The 17,005-nt window shown below is 44.0% G+C and overlaps 1 protein-coding gene across 1 annotated transcript in view; it reads left to right on the top strand.

Annotated features, from left to right (window-relative positions):
- Positions 1–13,986, top strand: part of cntln (centlein, centrosomal protein) — an 81,787-nt gene extending 67,801 nt beyond the window's left edge. Inside the window, exons 26-28 of the mRNA XM_030788301.1 lie at positions 1,717–1,936; positions 3,013–3,056; positions 13,876–13,986. Coding sequence (XP_030644161.1) covers positions 1,717–1,936; positions 3,013–3,056; positions 13,876–13,986 — 375 coding nt within the window. The remainder of the gene's footprint in view (positions 1–1,716; positions 1,937–3,012; positions 3,057–13,875) is intronic.
- Positions 13,987–17,005: the final 3,019 nt, after the last annotated feature.

Genomic DNA, 17,005 nt, shown 5'->3' with positions numbered 1-17,005 from the left:
AGGCTCTGTCTAAATTGGCCCTCAGGCAGAGGTGATTGTGGGTAAGAGCCGCCGCTGTCACGCCCCCCTCCACCCTCGCCGACACCCGCACCCCCCCCCCTCGACCCCCACCCCTTCACCCCAGTCTGGCTCCGTGCTAACAGGCTTCTGGGCAGACGCAGGGGAGGCACGGAGAATGAGTGATAAATTCACTTAATCTCTTTCCGGATTATTCCGCACACCGGGCTTAGGTCTATTGAATCTAACCCTTGACTGGTGACAGTGAATATCTATTAGACTGTAAATAAAGCAGTAGGTTATTTGACAGTCAGTTGAGGGACGTCTCCAGGGAAACGCCAATCGGCCTGGGCTATCAGGAGTCTGGGGAAAAAAAAAAATGTCGAGCGAAACGCAAGCACGTTTCTTTAAATTAAACTCTACAGATTCGACCACAGAAGCACACTCACACACACATACGCGCGCGCGCGCACACGTACGCACACACGCGCGCACACACAGGGAAGTGCTCTCTGCAGAAAAACAGACAGACAAGACCTCCACAGCACAGACCAAAAAGATTTTATTTTATTTATTTTTTTTTTTAAACTTCAGTAGTACCCACATATGGATAGTAATATTTCTATTATGCTTGGAAAGAAAAGTCTCTTTGGTAGATATCTGTGTTTGCAGGGTCAATGCCCCGTGCATGCATAAAACGCGTGACCGTACCGGCGTGGTCCATCGAAAGCAGTTCCCTGTCGAAACGCGGTGGTCTCCACTGAAAGCTAATGGGCTTTTATTTTTGCATTTATGATAAGGATAACTCAAACAAATCATACAAACATCGCCGTCCAGGACCCGGTACTGGCCTCGGAGCATCGGCCGTATACACAGCTGCGCGTGCGTGTGCGTGCGTGCGCGCACGTGCGTGTGTGCGTGTGTGTGGAATGTTTTCCTTGGTTTTGTGTGTGTGTTTGCGTGTGTGCGTTCACTGAATGTCCATTCCAAGGTGAAGTTTTTTGTTTTGTTTTTTTTTCCCTTCCACACACACAGGGAATGATAATACAGATTATTGCTTCAATCAATAAGCTCAAAATGAAGCAAAGGGGAGTTTGTTTTATTGACTCTCCTCCGTACAGTGGCAGCTTGTGTGTTTTTTTTTCCCCTCTCTCTCTCTCTCTCTCTCTCTCTCTCTTTCTCTCTCTCTCTGTTTAGCGTAGCTCTCGTTTAGCTCGTCTCCTCTGTGGTTTCAGGCTGAACGAGGCCTGTTACGCGGCTAGCCCAACCTTCCGCCATTTTATATTCTCTCCTCTCACAGCTCAATTTTTCACACTCTTCTGAGACACCTCTGTTATGATGAGTGCAACGCCAAAGCAAATAAATAAAAGAAAGGTTTGCCTTTTTTTCATTGCGTCTCTCACTCTCTCTCTCTCTCTCTCTCTGTCTCTCGAGTCTAATTCCTCATCAAGCCAGTGGAGAACCTTTAAACTTTTACTGCTCTCCTGTCCGAGAGCGAAGCAACACCATCTCTGCGCATGAGTCCAAAAGGAGATAAATAAATAAATAAAAAACAACAGCATCGGAAAAAAAAAAAACGCTCGTTGAACGAGAGATAGGCTTAAGAATCTCATCTTGACTGACTCGGTATGCGTCCATGACGCTTTTAATTCATCTGCGAGAAACAGTTTTATGTTTTATTCTTTACTCGTTCACGTCATCTTTCCATTTAATCTTCAGGCCCTGGCCGGCGAGATGGTCCGGGAGGTGCAAGAGACCAAAGCACAGCTGAGGAAGAGGAGGAGGACTAAGAGGAGGAAGATTTCGGCCGGGCCCTCCAAAAACTCCATGGCCAGGGCACAGTCCATCGCGGCCTCTATCCTCAACATGACGGAGACCGACCTCGCCGACATGCTAGACACGGACGAGGTGAGAGAACCATGTTCCGACGATGCTCAGGGTCCGATAACTAACTGTAGAAAAGACTTATGAGGGAATGTTTTTCCAGCTCAGCTATGTTAAGGTAAGAAGACCAAAGCCACTGAGGTTAATTACCAAAAAAGAGAGACAGACGTTTGACACAGCACCGCTCTGGTTCTGACCCGAACATGGAGGTTCACATCAGACTTTCTGTTTCTTTATCTTTATCTTCTTGTTCACAACAGGAATATATGTGTCAGTTTGAGAAATGACATTGTTTTGGACAAAAAATTAATAATTAAACATTCCTTCACCTAATAGAATGAAGTTCTGAGCAGAACCGTGCACTTCATTGTTAGATTCAGCTTTTGGAACAAGGTTTTTCCTTTCCGAGGACGTCTTCAGCTAGACACTTTTTTTTTTGTCATTTTCCACTGTTCATTCTTTCCTTTGTTAGGTGTCTATTAAACAGGGGGGCATTCAGTAAGGTAACAGTCAGTCCCCTCTGGCCAAGAGAGTCTGTGTCTGTCTTCTTAATGAGAGTCTCCTCTCACTCCACACCGGTGCCACTGCACACTCTCTTCTCTCTCTGAGCAGAACAAAGACCTCAGCATTTTCAAACTGATTCACTAGTTTCTATTTGAATCGAATTGGCCACACCCCACAGGATGGTGAACACGAATGTGAACAACAGAAAACGAGTCAAATTCTGCGTAAATCAATCGATTTCTCCTTGAATGAATCTGAACGATCGCCCTACTGCCATAGTGCCCGATTCCAGACAAGTGAGAGAGAGAGAGAGAGAAATGAATAGCAACTGACCATGTTTGGCTGAAAGTCCTATAAAAGTCCCAATTAAGGTCAGCTTTTCGTTCTCCTTCCCTCTCTATCCTCCTTTTCTTTCTCTCTACACTTCACTAAAACAAAGAGAAAAGTCTCCCGCCATTCTCAGCAACCCAACATATTTTATTTTGCATTGGTCCTAAAACCTCAGAGGTCTGAACTCTTGTCATGTTCTGCCAAAGATCTTATCTGAATTGGTGGTGGTGGTGTGTGTGTGTGTGTGTGTGTGTGTGTTCCAGGACACTGAGGAGGACAGTGTGGAGGACAGAGGAGACAGGGAATGGTTGGAACGTGTGATAAAGATCCTCCAGCAGCAGGTCGGTATCATCTCCTGTCTGAAAACACTCAAGCCCTTTCTACACAGTGACAGCAGAGCTAGGGCTTACGGGGGTGGAGTCAGTCACTGCAGAGAAAGAGATGTGTTTGTCCTCAGTCCTGCTCTAATTACACACCACTGTTACATTACATTACCTGTCTCAATTACACACCACTGTTACATTACATTACCTGTCCTAATTATACACCACTGTTACATTACATTACCTGTCTCAATTACACACCACTGTTCATTACATTACCTGTCCTAATTATATACCACTGTTACATTACATTACCTGTCTCAATTATACACCACTGTTATATTACATTACCTGTCCTAATTATACACCACTGTTACATTACATTACCTGTCCTAATTATACACCACTGTTACATTACATTACCTGTCTCAATTACACACCACTGTTCATTACATTACCTGTCCTAATTATACACCACTGTTACATTACATTACCTGTCTCAATTATACACCACTGTTATATTACATTACCTGTCCTAATTATACACCACTGTTACATTACATTACCTGTCTCAATTATACACCACTGTTACATTACATTACCTGTCTCAATTATACACCACTGTTACATTACATTACCTGTCCTAATTATACACCACTGTTACATTACATTACCTCTCCTAATTATACACCACTGTTACATTACATTACCTGTCCTAATTATACACCACTGTTACATTACATTACCTCTCCTAATTATACACCACTGTTACATTACCTGTCTCAATTACACACCACTGTTCATTACATTACCTGTCTCAATTAAACACCACTGTTACATTACATTACCTGTCCTAATTATGCACCACTGTTACATTACATTACCTGTCTCAATTACACACCACTGTTCATTACATTACCTGTCCTAATTATACACCACTGTTACATTACATTACCTGTCCTAATTATAGACCACTGTTACATTACATTACCTGTCCTAATTATACACCACTGTTATATTACATTACCTGTCCTAATTATACACCACTGTTACATTACATTACCTGTCCTAATTATACACCACTGTTACATTACATTACCTGTCTCAATTATACACCACTGTTACATTACATTACCTGTCTAAATTATACACCACTGTAACATTACATTACCTGTCTCAGTTATACACCACTGTTACAGTACATTACCTGTCTCAATTATACACCACTGTTACATTACATTACCTGTCCTAATTATACATCACTGTTATATTACATTACCTGTCTCAATTACACACCACTGTTATATTACATTACCTGTCCTAATTATACACCACTGTTACATTACATTACTTGTCTCAATTACACACCACTGTTACATTACATTACCTGTCTAAATTATACACCACTGTTACATTACATTACTTGTCTCAATTATACACCACTGTTATATTACATTACCTGTCCTAATTATACACCACTGTTACATTACATTACCTGTCTAAATTATACACCACTGTAACATTACATTACCTGTCTCAGTTATACACCACTGTTACATTACATTACCTGTCTCAATTATACACCACTGTTACATTACATTACTTGTCTCAATTACACACCACTGTTACATTACATTACCTGTCTAAATTATACACCACTGTTACATTACATTACTTGTCTCAATTATACACCACTGTTACATTACATTACCTGTCCTAATTATACACCACTGTTACATTACATTACCTGTCTCAATTATACACCACTGTTACATTACATTACCTGTCTCAATTATACACCACTGTTACATTACATTACCTGTCTAAATTATACACCACTGTAACATTACATTACCTGTCTCAGTTATACACCACTGTTACATTACATTACCTGTCTCAATTATACACCACTGTTACATTACATTACTTGTCTCAATTACACACCACTGTTACATTACATTACCTGTCTAAATTATACACCACTGTTACATTACATTACTTGTCTCAATTATACACCACTGTTACATTACATTACCTGTCCTAATTATACACCACTGTTACATTACATTACCTCTCCTAATTATACACCACTGTTACATTACATTACCTGCTCTGCTGCCTGCTCTGTATTACTGAAGAGGATGTGTCTGTGAATGACACATTAGCCTTGAGTAAACAGTTCATTATTTGGCAGATTTTGACCATGAAGAGCATTTAGAGTCATGCACTAAACATCTAAATGTAGCATTCACAATTTCACAGTTCAGTGAATTGGTACTACAAGCGGCAGTTCTGTTTTTCTGTGTGAGAGAGTGTGTGAACTCTGTACCAAGCATCAGCCACTAGCACTTTTCCATCCCCACGACAACATTTCCTCTGACATTTGACCTTGGCACCTCATCTCAAGATAATCCAGCCATCCTGCCTTTCTCTCTTTCTCTCTCTCTTTCTCTTTTTTCACGCTGACGGACAGCTCTGAGACTAGCCAGGCTGTCGTCAGCCATTCCTCCCACTCTCCCCTCTCTCTCTCTCTCTCTCTCTCTCTCTCTCTCTCTGGCTGAGACCTCGAGGCAGCTTGTTAGTAGTGGGCTGCGTATTGATTTGGCAGTGTTGTCGATTCTGGGAGAATGAGAGAGAGTTCACCAGAGACTCTGAGAACCAGCGGGCAGCTATTGACGTTTCCTTCGCCCCAGCCGCCAGAGCTCTGCTCTGGATGACAAGCCTGAGTCCCCCCCCCCCCTTCTCATCTCTCCTCTCTCCTCTTCTCCCTCACTCTTTCTATCTCTCTCCGTCCCTCATCCCCTGAGAACGGCACAGACACTGCCACCGTGACCCGGGAACTAGTTTTTCTTCCCTTTCAAGTCACTTGTCTTCTCTCTCTCTCTCTCTTCTTTTTTCCACCCCCCCCCCTCTCTCTCTCTTAATAAACACACAGTCCTTGGGGACGAGGACTCTGGCACCCGGTAGTGATCAAGGATCAAAGCCAGTTTGTTGGCAGGTGAGATTTTTTTTCGTGGGAACATGTAGAGGAAGAGGGCCAGCACGTCGATACTGAACTGTGTGCGTGTGTGTCTGAGTGCGACACACAAACTGAATTAAGAGACACAGTCCCGTGTGTGTGTGTGTGTGTGTGTGTGTCTCACATACAGAGATTAAGTGAAACGGCACAGACGCACTGAGTAATAAAGGAGGAGACGGCAGGTGGATAAAGTAAACGTATCTGTGTTCAGAGTGGAGTCTATTGGAGCACCTGTTACTGACCACAGACACTTTCGCTGACAGCGCTTTTCACAGGAGCAGAGAGTGCCACTCTCACTGACGGCGTGTTTCTCTTTCATCTTGAGGTGGAGTTTGTGTGTGTGTTTGAGTGTGTCTTTGTGTGTATTTGTGTGTGTTCGTGAGAATTTTGCGTTTGTGTGAGTGCGCGTGCATGTTCATGTGCACGTGCGTGTATCAGTAAGTATGTGTGTGTGTTTCTTTGTATTTGTGCGTGCGTGCGTGTGTTTGTGTGTGTGTCTGTCTATACTGTGTGTGTGTGTGTTTCTGTGTGTGTTTGTGGTATGTGTGCACGTGTGTGTGCGTGCGTGCATGTGTGTGTTTGTGTCTGTGTATGTGTGTGTGTGTGTGTGTCTGTCTATACTGCGTGCGTGTGTGTGTGTGTGTCTGTCCATAACTGTGTGTGTGTGTGTGTCTGTCTGTCTGTCTATAACTGTGTGTGTGTGTGTGTGTGTCTTTACTGCTGGAGCTGTATATAGTGTACTGTGGTTTGTCACTGTCTGACTCTAATGGCAGAGCCAGTGGGACTTGACTATATTATCACAGTGACCCAGTCAATATTCCAGCCATCACTCTCCACGGCCTGTCACTCTGCTCCACATGTCAACATAACAAGACAACGTCTCTCTCCCCCTCCCTCTCCCTCTCCCTCTCCCCACGGGTGTGTCTGTGTGTCATCGGCTTTGATGCATCTCACATGGACGTGTCGTGTTATCTGGGCTCTCTCTCTGTGTAATGGGGCCAGCTGTGTGACAAAGGTGTCATTTTTCTGTCTTGGTTAAGTTGTTAACTAAGGTATGCTGTTACTTTAATAGATATTTAGTGCAGCCACAGTGAAAGATGTCTGTGTGGTTATATTAGTGCATCTGTATATCAAACTGTACATTACTAGTCTGTTAAATTGTCTCCATCTTCCTCCTCTCTGTACCGCTCCACACTGGCCAATCTTTTTTCATTTCCTCTCCTTTCTGTCTCTCTCTCTCTCTCTCCCCTTCCCCTCTCTCTCGTTCACACAGCACACTGCAGCTATTTGGTGTCTGCTCTATAACCGTAACTCTTAATAAAATCGACAGTCCTTCCTTCTCTCTCTCTCTCTCTCTCTCTCTCTCTCTCTCTCTCTCTCTCTCTTTCTCTCTGTGAACAGTCACAGACTGGGACAGAATAGCCATCCAATAATGCTGTGCTGAGGGCTCCCTGGGGCCTGGGCGTCTGGGCCATGAATAACCCAACCTCTGGCTGAAGCGTCTCCGCCCACAGGCCCCTGCCGTCCAGCGCAGTAGACCCCACAGGCCTGCCTCTATTGATTGAATACCCCGGCTTTATTTGTGGAATCCTAATTATTGAGTGGAGGTAAATTATAACGGAGAGAGAGAGGGGCCTTTATGAACACAGGGAAATGACTGCTGCCGTAATGACGTGCCCCCCACCCCCCCCCCCCAACTAACTCTTACATTTATGTAGCTATTTTTGTTATTATTATTATTATTATTATTATTATTATTATCTTTATTGTTATTATTATTGTTATTATTATTACTTGTGACACTGAAGAGGTGGTGAAATTTTTTCGTTTGTTGATTGGTTGGCTTCATGTCCACTGACTGCTGATGATCAGGGAAAAAACTGTGTTGTCACTGTTTGGCTACTCTGTAACAGAGCGAATGGTGTAAAGTCTGTCGTTTTGTGTGGAGAGGTACAGTGTGTGTGTGTGTGTGTGTGTGTGCGTGTGTGTGTGTGTGTGTGTGTAAATGAGCAGTGATGAGAAACTAGCGCTGTGTGCTTGCTGAAGAGAGTGACTCTAATTAAAGCTCTTTTAATGAGTGTGGCGGCTACGTCACTGACAGCAAACACAGGACTCTGGGTCAGGTTCCCTACAGCACAAGACTCTTCTCTCTACAGCTTTTCCTCTCCCAGGGGACAATCCTGACTGAGTTTTCTAAAAGTGTACACACACACACACACACACACACAAACACACACACACACTCACTCTCTCTCTCTCTCTCTCACACACACACACACACACACACACACACACTCACTCTCTCTCTCTCTCTCTCTCTCTCACACACACACACACTCTCACTCCCTCTCTCTCTCTCTCTCTCTCTCTCTCTCACTCACACACACACAAATACACACACACACTCACTCTCTCTCTCTCTCTCACACACACACACACACACACACACACACTCACTCTCTCTCTCTCTCTCTCTCACACACACAAATACACACACACACACTCACTCTCTCTCACACACACACACACTCTCTCTCTCACACAGAAACACATACACACACACACACACACTCTCTCTCTCTCTCACACACACACAGCACAGTTCTGGGAATCTGCTTCTTCTCTGAGCACAAATTTGGGGAATTTCAGACTCCAATGTGTTTGGTAATGTTAACTATGTTGTGAATTCAGAGTTTGCATTTGAAAGGGGGCGCGCGGGGGTGGGGGGGGGGGGTACCTCTCTAATTCTTATTGAGGAGCAGATAGTGCCAACCCTGTCCCTCTGGTGCTTGAATGCATTTGAAATCAAACGCCCACATTCACAGAACTAAAGAATCACTCTCTGAAGGCCTTGCATGTGATTTTTTTTTTGCCAGTATGGCTTCAATCCACTCCGTCCTGTTGGAACTATAATAACTGTAGAAGAGAAGGACACAAGATGAAGAAGAACCAGTACAGGGAAAGAAAGGATCGGGACACAACCCCATCACTCAAATCTCCAACCAATTCATTTAACCCAGGTTCAGTGTAAAAGTAACTGTTTAGCCTAGTCAATCACCTAACACGCCGTCATAAACTAAACACGCAACAAACAGTCAACAGATGCAGTATTTCACGGGTCACTGAAACGCTACCTTTATGAAACAGCACTTTAAAAAAAAAAAAAATCAGCCACCCCAGCAAATCAGAACCAGCTCTATTGTCTCTGAAATCTCATTATGCCTCTCTATCGATCGCTAATGAGGAAGGGCAAAACAAAACAAAGGCCCGGTGTCTTCCTCCCTTAATCCTTGGGTGTATTTAGGTCAGATCTAACAGCCCGGGATGCACAGACCTAACGGTAGAAACAACATTTAAGATCGAGAGAGGAGAGGAGAAGAGCAAAAAAAAGAGAGAGAGAGAGAGATTTTTAATTACGGTATCTATGGCCCCAAGTGTCCAACTCCCTTTCATATCAGTCTCCAGTGGCCTTAGAGGGGAGAATACAGAGGAACAGCCTGGTGAAGGGAGTAATTATAAGACTGGAGAAGAATAGATTGGTGTTTGGCTTGATTTTTCTTACCTGAGTAGTGTTTTCTCTCTCTCTCTCTCTCTCTTGCATGTGACATAGTCATTATCTTCTAATCAAATGCAGACTTTTAGTAGGGCTTGTTATTTGTGGGCTTTTTTTGTTGTTGTTGTTCTTGTTATTATTCCCGTTTGATAACTTTGATTTTAGAACAAATAAAAAAAAAAAAAAAAATAGGTGCGAAGATCAAAGATCAGAAAGCTTTATATTTCTCCTGTGATCAGAGGAAAAAAGCAGCTGTGTGGTTTTTTTTTTTTGGCTTTAAATCCCTCCCCACTGTGGCCTAGTTTGTCAGCACGCGTGTGTGTGTGTGTGTGTGTGTGTGTGTGTGTGTGTGCGTGTGCGCGTGCATGCATGTGTGAGTGTGTATGTAAAAAGTGACATTAACTACAAAGTTGATCAGGTCAGATATTCACTCAGGGAGACTGGGTGGTTTAAAATTGACACATTCCACTGCGATGACATCAGTAGTGTTGTCGGCGAGCGGAGACGTCGTGGGTGCGCGGGAGGAGGGTGCTCGTTAAACACGTCTGACAAAATCTGCAGCACCTCTTCATCTCTAAGAGGTTACGAAGGCTTCTGCCAAACGCATAAGCTGTCTAACACAGTTATTACCACTGCAGCAGGGTCCAGATTAGCTGCCTCCTCACAAACTATCATTGTCCTTTGTTACTAAAAAAAAAAAAAAAAAAGTCCACAACAAATGTATGAAAGAGTCATTTCGATACGTGCAGCTGTTTATAGACCGATGAACACATTGTCTCATGGTCTTTTGTTTGTACTCGTGGACGCGTTAGCCATCTACCATCGCTTCGCAAATGGGGCTGTTGAAAACTCCTTTAAACTCTCGTTTTTGTTTTTTTTTTTTCCTCACTTAGGCCCAGAACAAAAGGGGCCTGATGGATCTGTTCGGCAGTGATGTGAACTATAGAACGAGAGAGAGAGTGAGAGAGAAGACACGGAGTCGCAGTGGGAGCAGTAGCTTGGAGCGCTGTACGTTTGTGACTGCCTGCAGGATGGCCTCAGGCTCTGTAGAACTAGTGTCATTTAATTGGTCTATAAAACACCTTTACATTGTCCAGGGTGTCCCCCCCCAACCCTCTCCCCCCTTCTCTCCAAAGACCCCACGAGTCAATAGCCGAACGAGGGCAGATCAGCGCCTTGGGTGTGTGAATGAAAACGTAGGGCAACTCAGAGCACTGGTGAATAGTGATCGACTGGCCGGACCTGCCTGGGGAAGGGAGGGGTGGGGTGTAGAAAGGGTTACCTGCTAACACAGGCATTAGATGATAATGACAGCAGCCGAACCCCCCCCCCCCCCGGACGCCCACCTCTTCCCCGTGACCCCCCCCCCCCCCCCCCCCCCCCCCAACGCACCCCCACAGCACGTGATTTGATTTGATAATGGTTTTCACCATCTAGAATGCATCTATAGAAGGTCTCCCAATCATCTCTTAATTGATAGCAGACATAACTTTAAACCGTTTTCTTCTGCATTTCTACGTTTTTACATGAGTACGACAGCTTGTTGTAAGACTTTGTGAACCTATGTCACACTGTCTTGTGTTAGGTTGCCGTTTGTGTCTTTAATTAGAACTTGTTTGTGGTCCATTACATAAAAGAAACACTTCTTAAATTTACTGACGTCATATGAGTCCTTTCTTTGTCACATCCCAGCTCAGAGACCTGACTCTCTCTGTGTAGTTAGTGTAGTTTTATGATGTGTAGTTTTTTGATGTGTAATTATCGTACTTTTGTGATGTGAAGTTAATGTGTGTTGGGATTGTGTAGTTAGTGTGTGTTGGAATTGTATAGCTATTATAATTTTGTGATGTGTAGTTAGTGTATGTTGGTGCTGTGTAATTAGTGTAGTTTTGTGATGTGTAGTTAATGTAGTTTTGTGATGTGTAATTGTAGTTTTGTGATGTGTAATTCATGTGTGTTGGGGTTGTGTAGTTGTAGTTTTGTGGTGTGTAGCTAATGTAGTTTTGTGATGCTTCATTGTAGTTCTGTGGTGTGTAGTTTATGTAGTTGTAGTTTTGTGGTGTGTAATTAATGTCTACTAGGGTTGTGTAGTTTTGTGGTGTGTAGTTACTGTAGTTTTGTGGCATGTAGTTAATGTGTGTTGAGGTTGTGTAGTCGTAGTTTGTGGTATTTAATTAATATGTGTAAGGGTTGTGCAGTTGTAGGTTTGTGGTGTGTAGTTGTGGTTTGTGGTGTGTAGGTTAAGGTGTGTTGGGATTGTGTAGTTGTAGTTTTGTGGTGTGTAGTTGTGGTTGGTGGTGTGTAGGTTAAGGTGTGTTGGGATTGTGTAGTTGTAGGTTTGTGGTGTGTAGTTGTGGTTTGTGGTGTATAGGTTAAGGTGTGTTGGGATTGTGTAGTTGTAGGTTTGTGGTGTGTAGTTGTGGTTGGTGGTGTGTAGGTTAAGGTGTGTTGCAGTTGTGTGTGTTAGTGTGTGTCAGTGCTGGTGACTGACAGTGAGAGAGCAGTGAGAGAGGTGGTGTACTGTGTATAAACTGGAGCTGCAGTGGAGTGTGTGTACAGCGGAGTGTGTGTACTGGGAGATCTGGCAGGCTTTTGATGCAGTCAGCACTGGGACTGCTATACCCCAGCCAGCGTGGCCCCAAGAGAAACACTGCTCCTTTCTCTCCCTAATGAGGGAGGGACTCTCTCTCTCTCTCCTTCTCCCTCTCTTTCTCTCTCTCTCTCTCTCTCTCTCCCTGTATGTCTGTGTTTTTTGTATCTGAGACTCAGGATACAGCATCAACTCCTCTTACACTGTTTTCTGTCCATCTGTTTTTACTCTGTTCATCTCTTTCTTTTTGTTCTTCTCTCTTTCTCTCTGGTCTGCTTTTGAATAGAGGATGAGACTGATCTGTTGAGTTTGACTGTAGTCCCAGGCAGTCTGCTATCTCACTGTAAAAGACAGTATGAACACTGAAGGCCAAAGCATCTCCGGCTATTGACTGTTTGTTGTATTAGTCTGAAAAAGACTAAGCTTGGTGCCAGCAAAGAAAACTGCTTATTAAACTCTGGGAAAGAACTCGGTAGGAGAGAAAAAAAATAAACAAAAAAAAAACAAAGAAAAAACTCTTTTCCTGGCTTTGCGAAAAGAAAGTAAGTTGATGTGAATATTTATGGGCGAGTTCTGCCTTTGATCGCCAGGGCTGATTATCAGAAAGTCCTTGTGTTGATTCGGAACCAAAACAAAATGTGCGCATACACTGAGGCTAACACAAAACACACACACACACAAACACACACACACACGCTTCTTGCTTCTCTGCTGCATCTCTCCTCTTCTCCCTTGCCCTTCTGTCCATCAGTCCAACACTTACTGAACATAACTGTATAACCTTGGGTTCATTGCAATGTAAAAGACTTCTATCTATCTATCTATCTATCTATCTATCTATCTATCTATCTATCTATCTATCTATCTATCTATCTATCTATCCCTCTGTCTGTCTGTCTTTTGATCTCTCTCTCTCTCTCTCTCTCTTTACTATATATACACACACACACACACACACACATATATATATATATAATCTGTGTGGGCAATCAATGACAAAACTTTTGACAGATGAGGTTATGGAGTGTTTCCCATAATTAGTAAACGAGTTACATGGTTACATAACTGCAGTTATTTTAAACCAAGCTTGTTCCATGACAAATTCAAATGGGCCAGATTTCTATACAACTGGGTCTTGTTCATGGGCCAGATGGTTTTGGCAGGCCATTTACATATGGACTTTGTAAGACTAGCAAATTGTTTATGGTGCCATAAAACGGAATGATATATGAGGTTAAGCATCCCAGTGCTATTGTATTACATATATCAGTACTCATGGAATGCCTTTCGTCCAATCAAATCACTCGACCGGAACTAACCGTCGTGTAATTGGAATTTGACTGTTATCTCCCCTGGGCCGCTTGATTTTGCTCTCGGGTCGGATCCAGTCCACGATCCGGCCGCCATTTGAATAGGCCTGTTTTAAAGGGTTTAAAGCAGAGCCCGGCGTGTTAGACTTTTCAAAGCTCGGCACTGCAGAGCCGTCTTCTGTCTCCTGTCCTGTCCATGTACCAACTGTCATCTCCCACACAGACACCTCCTCCTGACACACCAGCAATCTGTCAGGTGTCAGAGAGAGAAAGGAGCAAGAAAACACGGATCCTGCTTTTTGACAGCCGTGGGTGTTTTTTTTTTTCCCCCTCTCTCTCTCTCTCTCTCTCTCTCTCTCCTGCAGATCCCCTCTGCAGCCCTGCTGATGGACGCCATGGTGCTGAAGATGAAGGAGAAGAAAGTGCTGACGGAGGAACTGGCCGTGCTCAGAGCAGTAGTCAGCGAAAACCCCTGACTGCAGGAAAACAAGACCACGGAGAGAGAGAGAGAGAGAGAGACGGAGAGAGAGAGAGAGGCTGTCATCTGCTTTAAGATGCTGTTTTGTCCAGCCTGACTGTGTGAGTGAAGTCAACCACCCCTCACCCCACCCCCCACCCCCCATTCCCCTCTGCAGCAATGGACTATAAAGCTCTCTGTCGCAACACCCCCTCAGGCCCCTCCCCCCGCCCACCACCACCACCCCCCCCCCCCGCATACCACCGCTACCCCCTGCCACCCCCACCCCTCAACCCCATATCTCCTCACACCCCTATTTCACCACAACAGAAGGGAAGCCAGCGGTCAAGCCGTACCATTAGCATGATGCTAATCCCCGCAGTTCACACAAGTTGCCCTCTGGTTTTTAGAGCATAAACATTTTGTAAGCATTTTCAGCAAATTTGAATCAATTCTCTTCCGCAAAGCACACAATCCAGGATGTTTTAGATGCACATTAAATATGTTTTTGAAGACCATAGCCCCTCTGCAAAAGCAAAGGCCCTTTTTTTTTGTCTCTCCGCGTTGAAGTGTCTTCAACTGTGAGTCGTTCGCTCAGAAGAATTCAGTGGTATAAATATCACTGCACTCTCTCTGTTGGAAATGAAAGAACTAATTAATTTATAAATTACTGAACAGTGATTGTAAATCTTTCATAGATACTGTGGACTTTTTGTGTGTGTGTGTGTGTGTGTGTGTGTGTGTTGAAATGCACACGGTCATTGTGTGGTACCATGTTTAGTATCATGTTCCGGTGTGGTTGTTTACACTATCTCAATGCTTTCTCTTATTCTGCTGTGCTAATTCATTTGTACTTGTTTCCTATTGGTCATTGAATTAAAACAATTGAGCTCATTTGTAGTAACAATGTTGTTTGTCCTGTTTTTTGTGTGGCACTCTTCAGTGACACCGTGCATTCATGCCAGAGAACCTCAGTGCTTGTGTGCCACCATAGCATGACATGAGTTCTGTTCATTCACTCACTCACTCACTCACCCAGTCACTCACTATCTAAGCCGTTTGTCATAATTAGGGTCGCGGGGGGGGGGGGGGGGGGTTGCTGGAGCCTATCCCAGCATTCATTGGGCGAAAGGTGGGGAAACACCCTGGACCGGTCGCCAGTCCATGGCAGGGAACTCTGTTCAGACTAAGATGACTCCACTCTTCACACTGGAGGTTTGGGTAGTGGACAATCCTTGTGTTCAACCTACTCTCTCCTGACTTGATAACAAGTTTGGTTTGTCGAGATTAAGCGTCTCCGTTCTGTTTCGGTCATGGCTGCGTACCGCAGTTTTCAGCAGAGCCCTGGTAGACTGAGTGAGGGGTTTAGTTCATTGCACTCAGTTTAGGATTTGAACGAAGTCAACTGCTCTTCCACCGCCGTCGATACCGAGACCCCGAGACCCTCCGCCATCCTTTTCGTTTCTGACTGGTCGAGAGATTCCACGTGGTTCTGCAAAAAAATTCTTTGACGGTTTAAATATCCCGGCGCTGTTCCGTGGTGATAGGCATGAATCAAAGGTGACAGTAAATGTGTACTGCGTCCCTGTCGAGCTCATGTTTTTTATTTGATTTTAGTCTTTACCAGAATGGCGTGCTGAAGTGTATGAGATTTTCTTGTTTTTCGTTGCCTTTAGACTTTTTTTTTTTCCACGTACTCCAGAAGAGAATTTCAAATCTCAGACAATTATCAAGGCTCCTCCTGTCCTTGAGTTTATCTCTCTGAGGACCAGCCTATTTTTCTCTTTTTTTTTTTTTCCTCTCTGTTTTTTTTAATTCCCTTTTTCGTCCTTTGTAATCGTGTCTTATTTTACCCTTTTATTCTTTTCTTACCCACCCACCCCAGCCCTCCCAACCAACACACACACACACACACACACACACACACACACACATACACACACTCAAACACTTCCCTCTTTCACTCAGTCTCTTCTCTTTTTTATGTACAATTAGCAACCTTGTGTAAAATCTTCCATTCAAGAATTAACAAAAAATAATTGGACTTTTTATCTCATCAGATGTATGCTAATGATGTCATCTTTCTTTATCTTTCTGTAATAAAGAGGATTAACTCAGGACTGTGTCTCCCGCAACTCAGGGACCAATTTATCTGGGATCCATGAGACACGAACCCTCCTGGTTAATTACTGTTCATTAACATAGTTTGCATCTTTTCCTCTCGGAAAATACCCAAGAGCCGTCTATTGTGTCAATATTTGCCCCATATAAATTTTTTGCTGGTTTTCCAGTCACTTGTCCTCAAGCCTAACGACAAACATTAATAACTAAGAAGGAGACAGGCCGTGATGGGGATAGGCAGCATGGGGAGGAGGCGGTGGAGGAGAGAGGGGAGGTGAAAAACAAGAACGTCGCACAAATTAGCATGTTGGGCCTTTCTCTCTCTCTCTCTCTTTCTCTCACTCTCTCTCTCTTTAATGCGGAATGCATAGTCAACATGTTTGCTTTGCCGTGTGCCAGCAGCGGCCGCAGCCTGTGTGACATATTCAAATGCACGGAGTTCCCCAAGGTTTAATTAACCTGGCCTTGCTCTGTCTTCAACCCAACGCTGCTACCCAGACACGCAAATCCGCCCACGCTGATCCTCTGTACAATTCCACATGCTCTATAGGAATGGAGAATGAGACCTCTCTCTCTCTCTCTCTCCCTGTGTTTTCTCCCTTTCTCCCAAGTCTCTTGTACAGTTCTCTCATTAAAGACTTCTCCTTAGGGAATGACTTTGATCAGGAGTTCCACATGCAAAGTTGTCCTTGCCCCGCCTCCCTCTTGTTCTCCTTCTTTTTTAGCCGCTTGTGTCATTTAGATATATATCTCTTTTTGTGTGTGTGTGTGTGTCTCTCTCTCTCTCTCTCTCTCCCTCTCTTCCTGACTGTCTCTTTTTCCCCCACCTGTCTCACTTTCTCATGGGCCTTGGCAATGTCTTTATTCTTAAAGTTGGGCTGTTGAGGGAATCAGAGTTGGGGGGGGGGGGGGGGGTT

Source organism: Chanos chanos, chromosome 11, assembly GCF_902362185.1.
Source record: "Chanos chanos chromosome 11, fChaCha1.1, whole genome shotgun sequence".
Classification (NCBI taxonomy): domain Eukaryota; kingdom Metazoa; phylum Chordata; class Actinopteri; order Gonorynchiformes; family Chanidae; genus Chanos; species Chanos chanos.
This window is presented reverse-complemented; position numbering and strand designations above follow the sequence as displayed.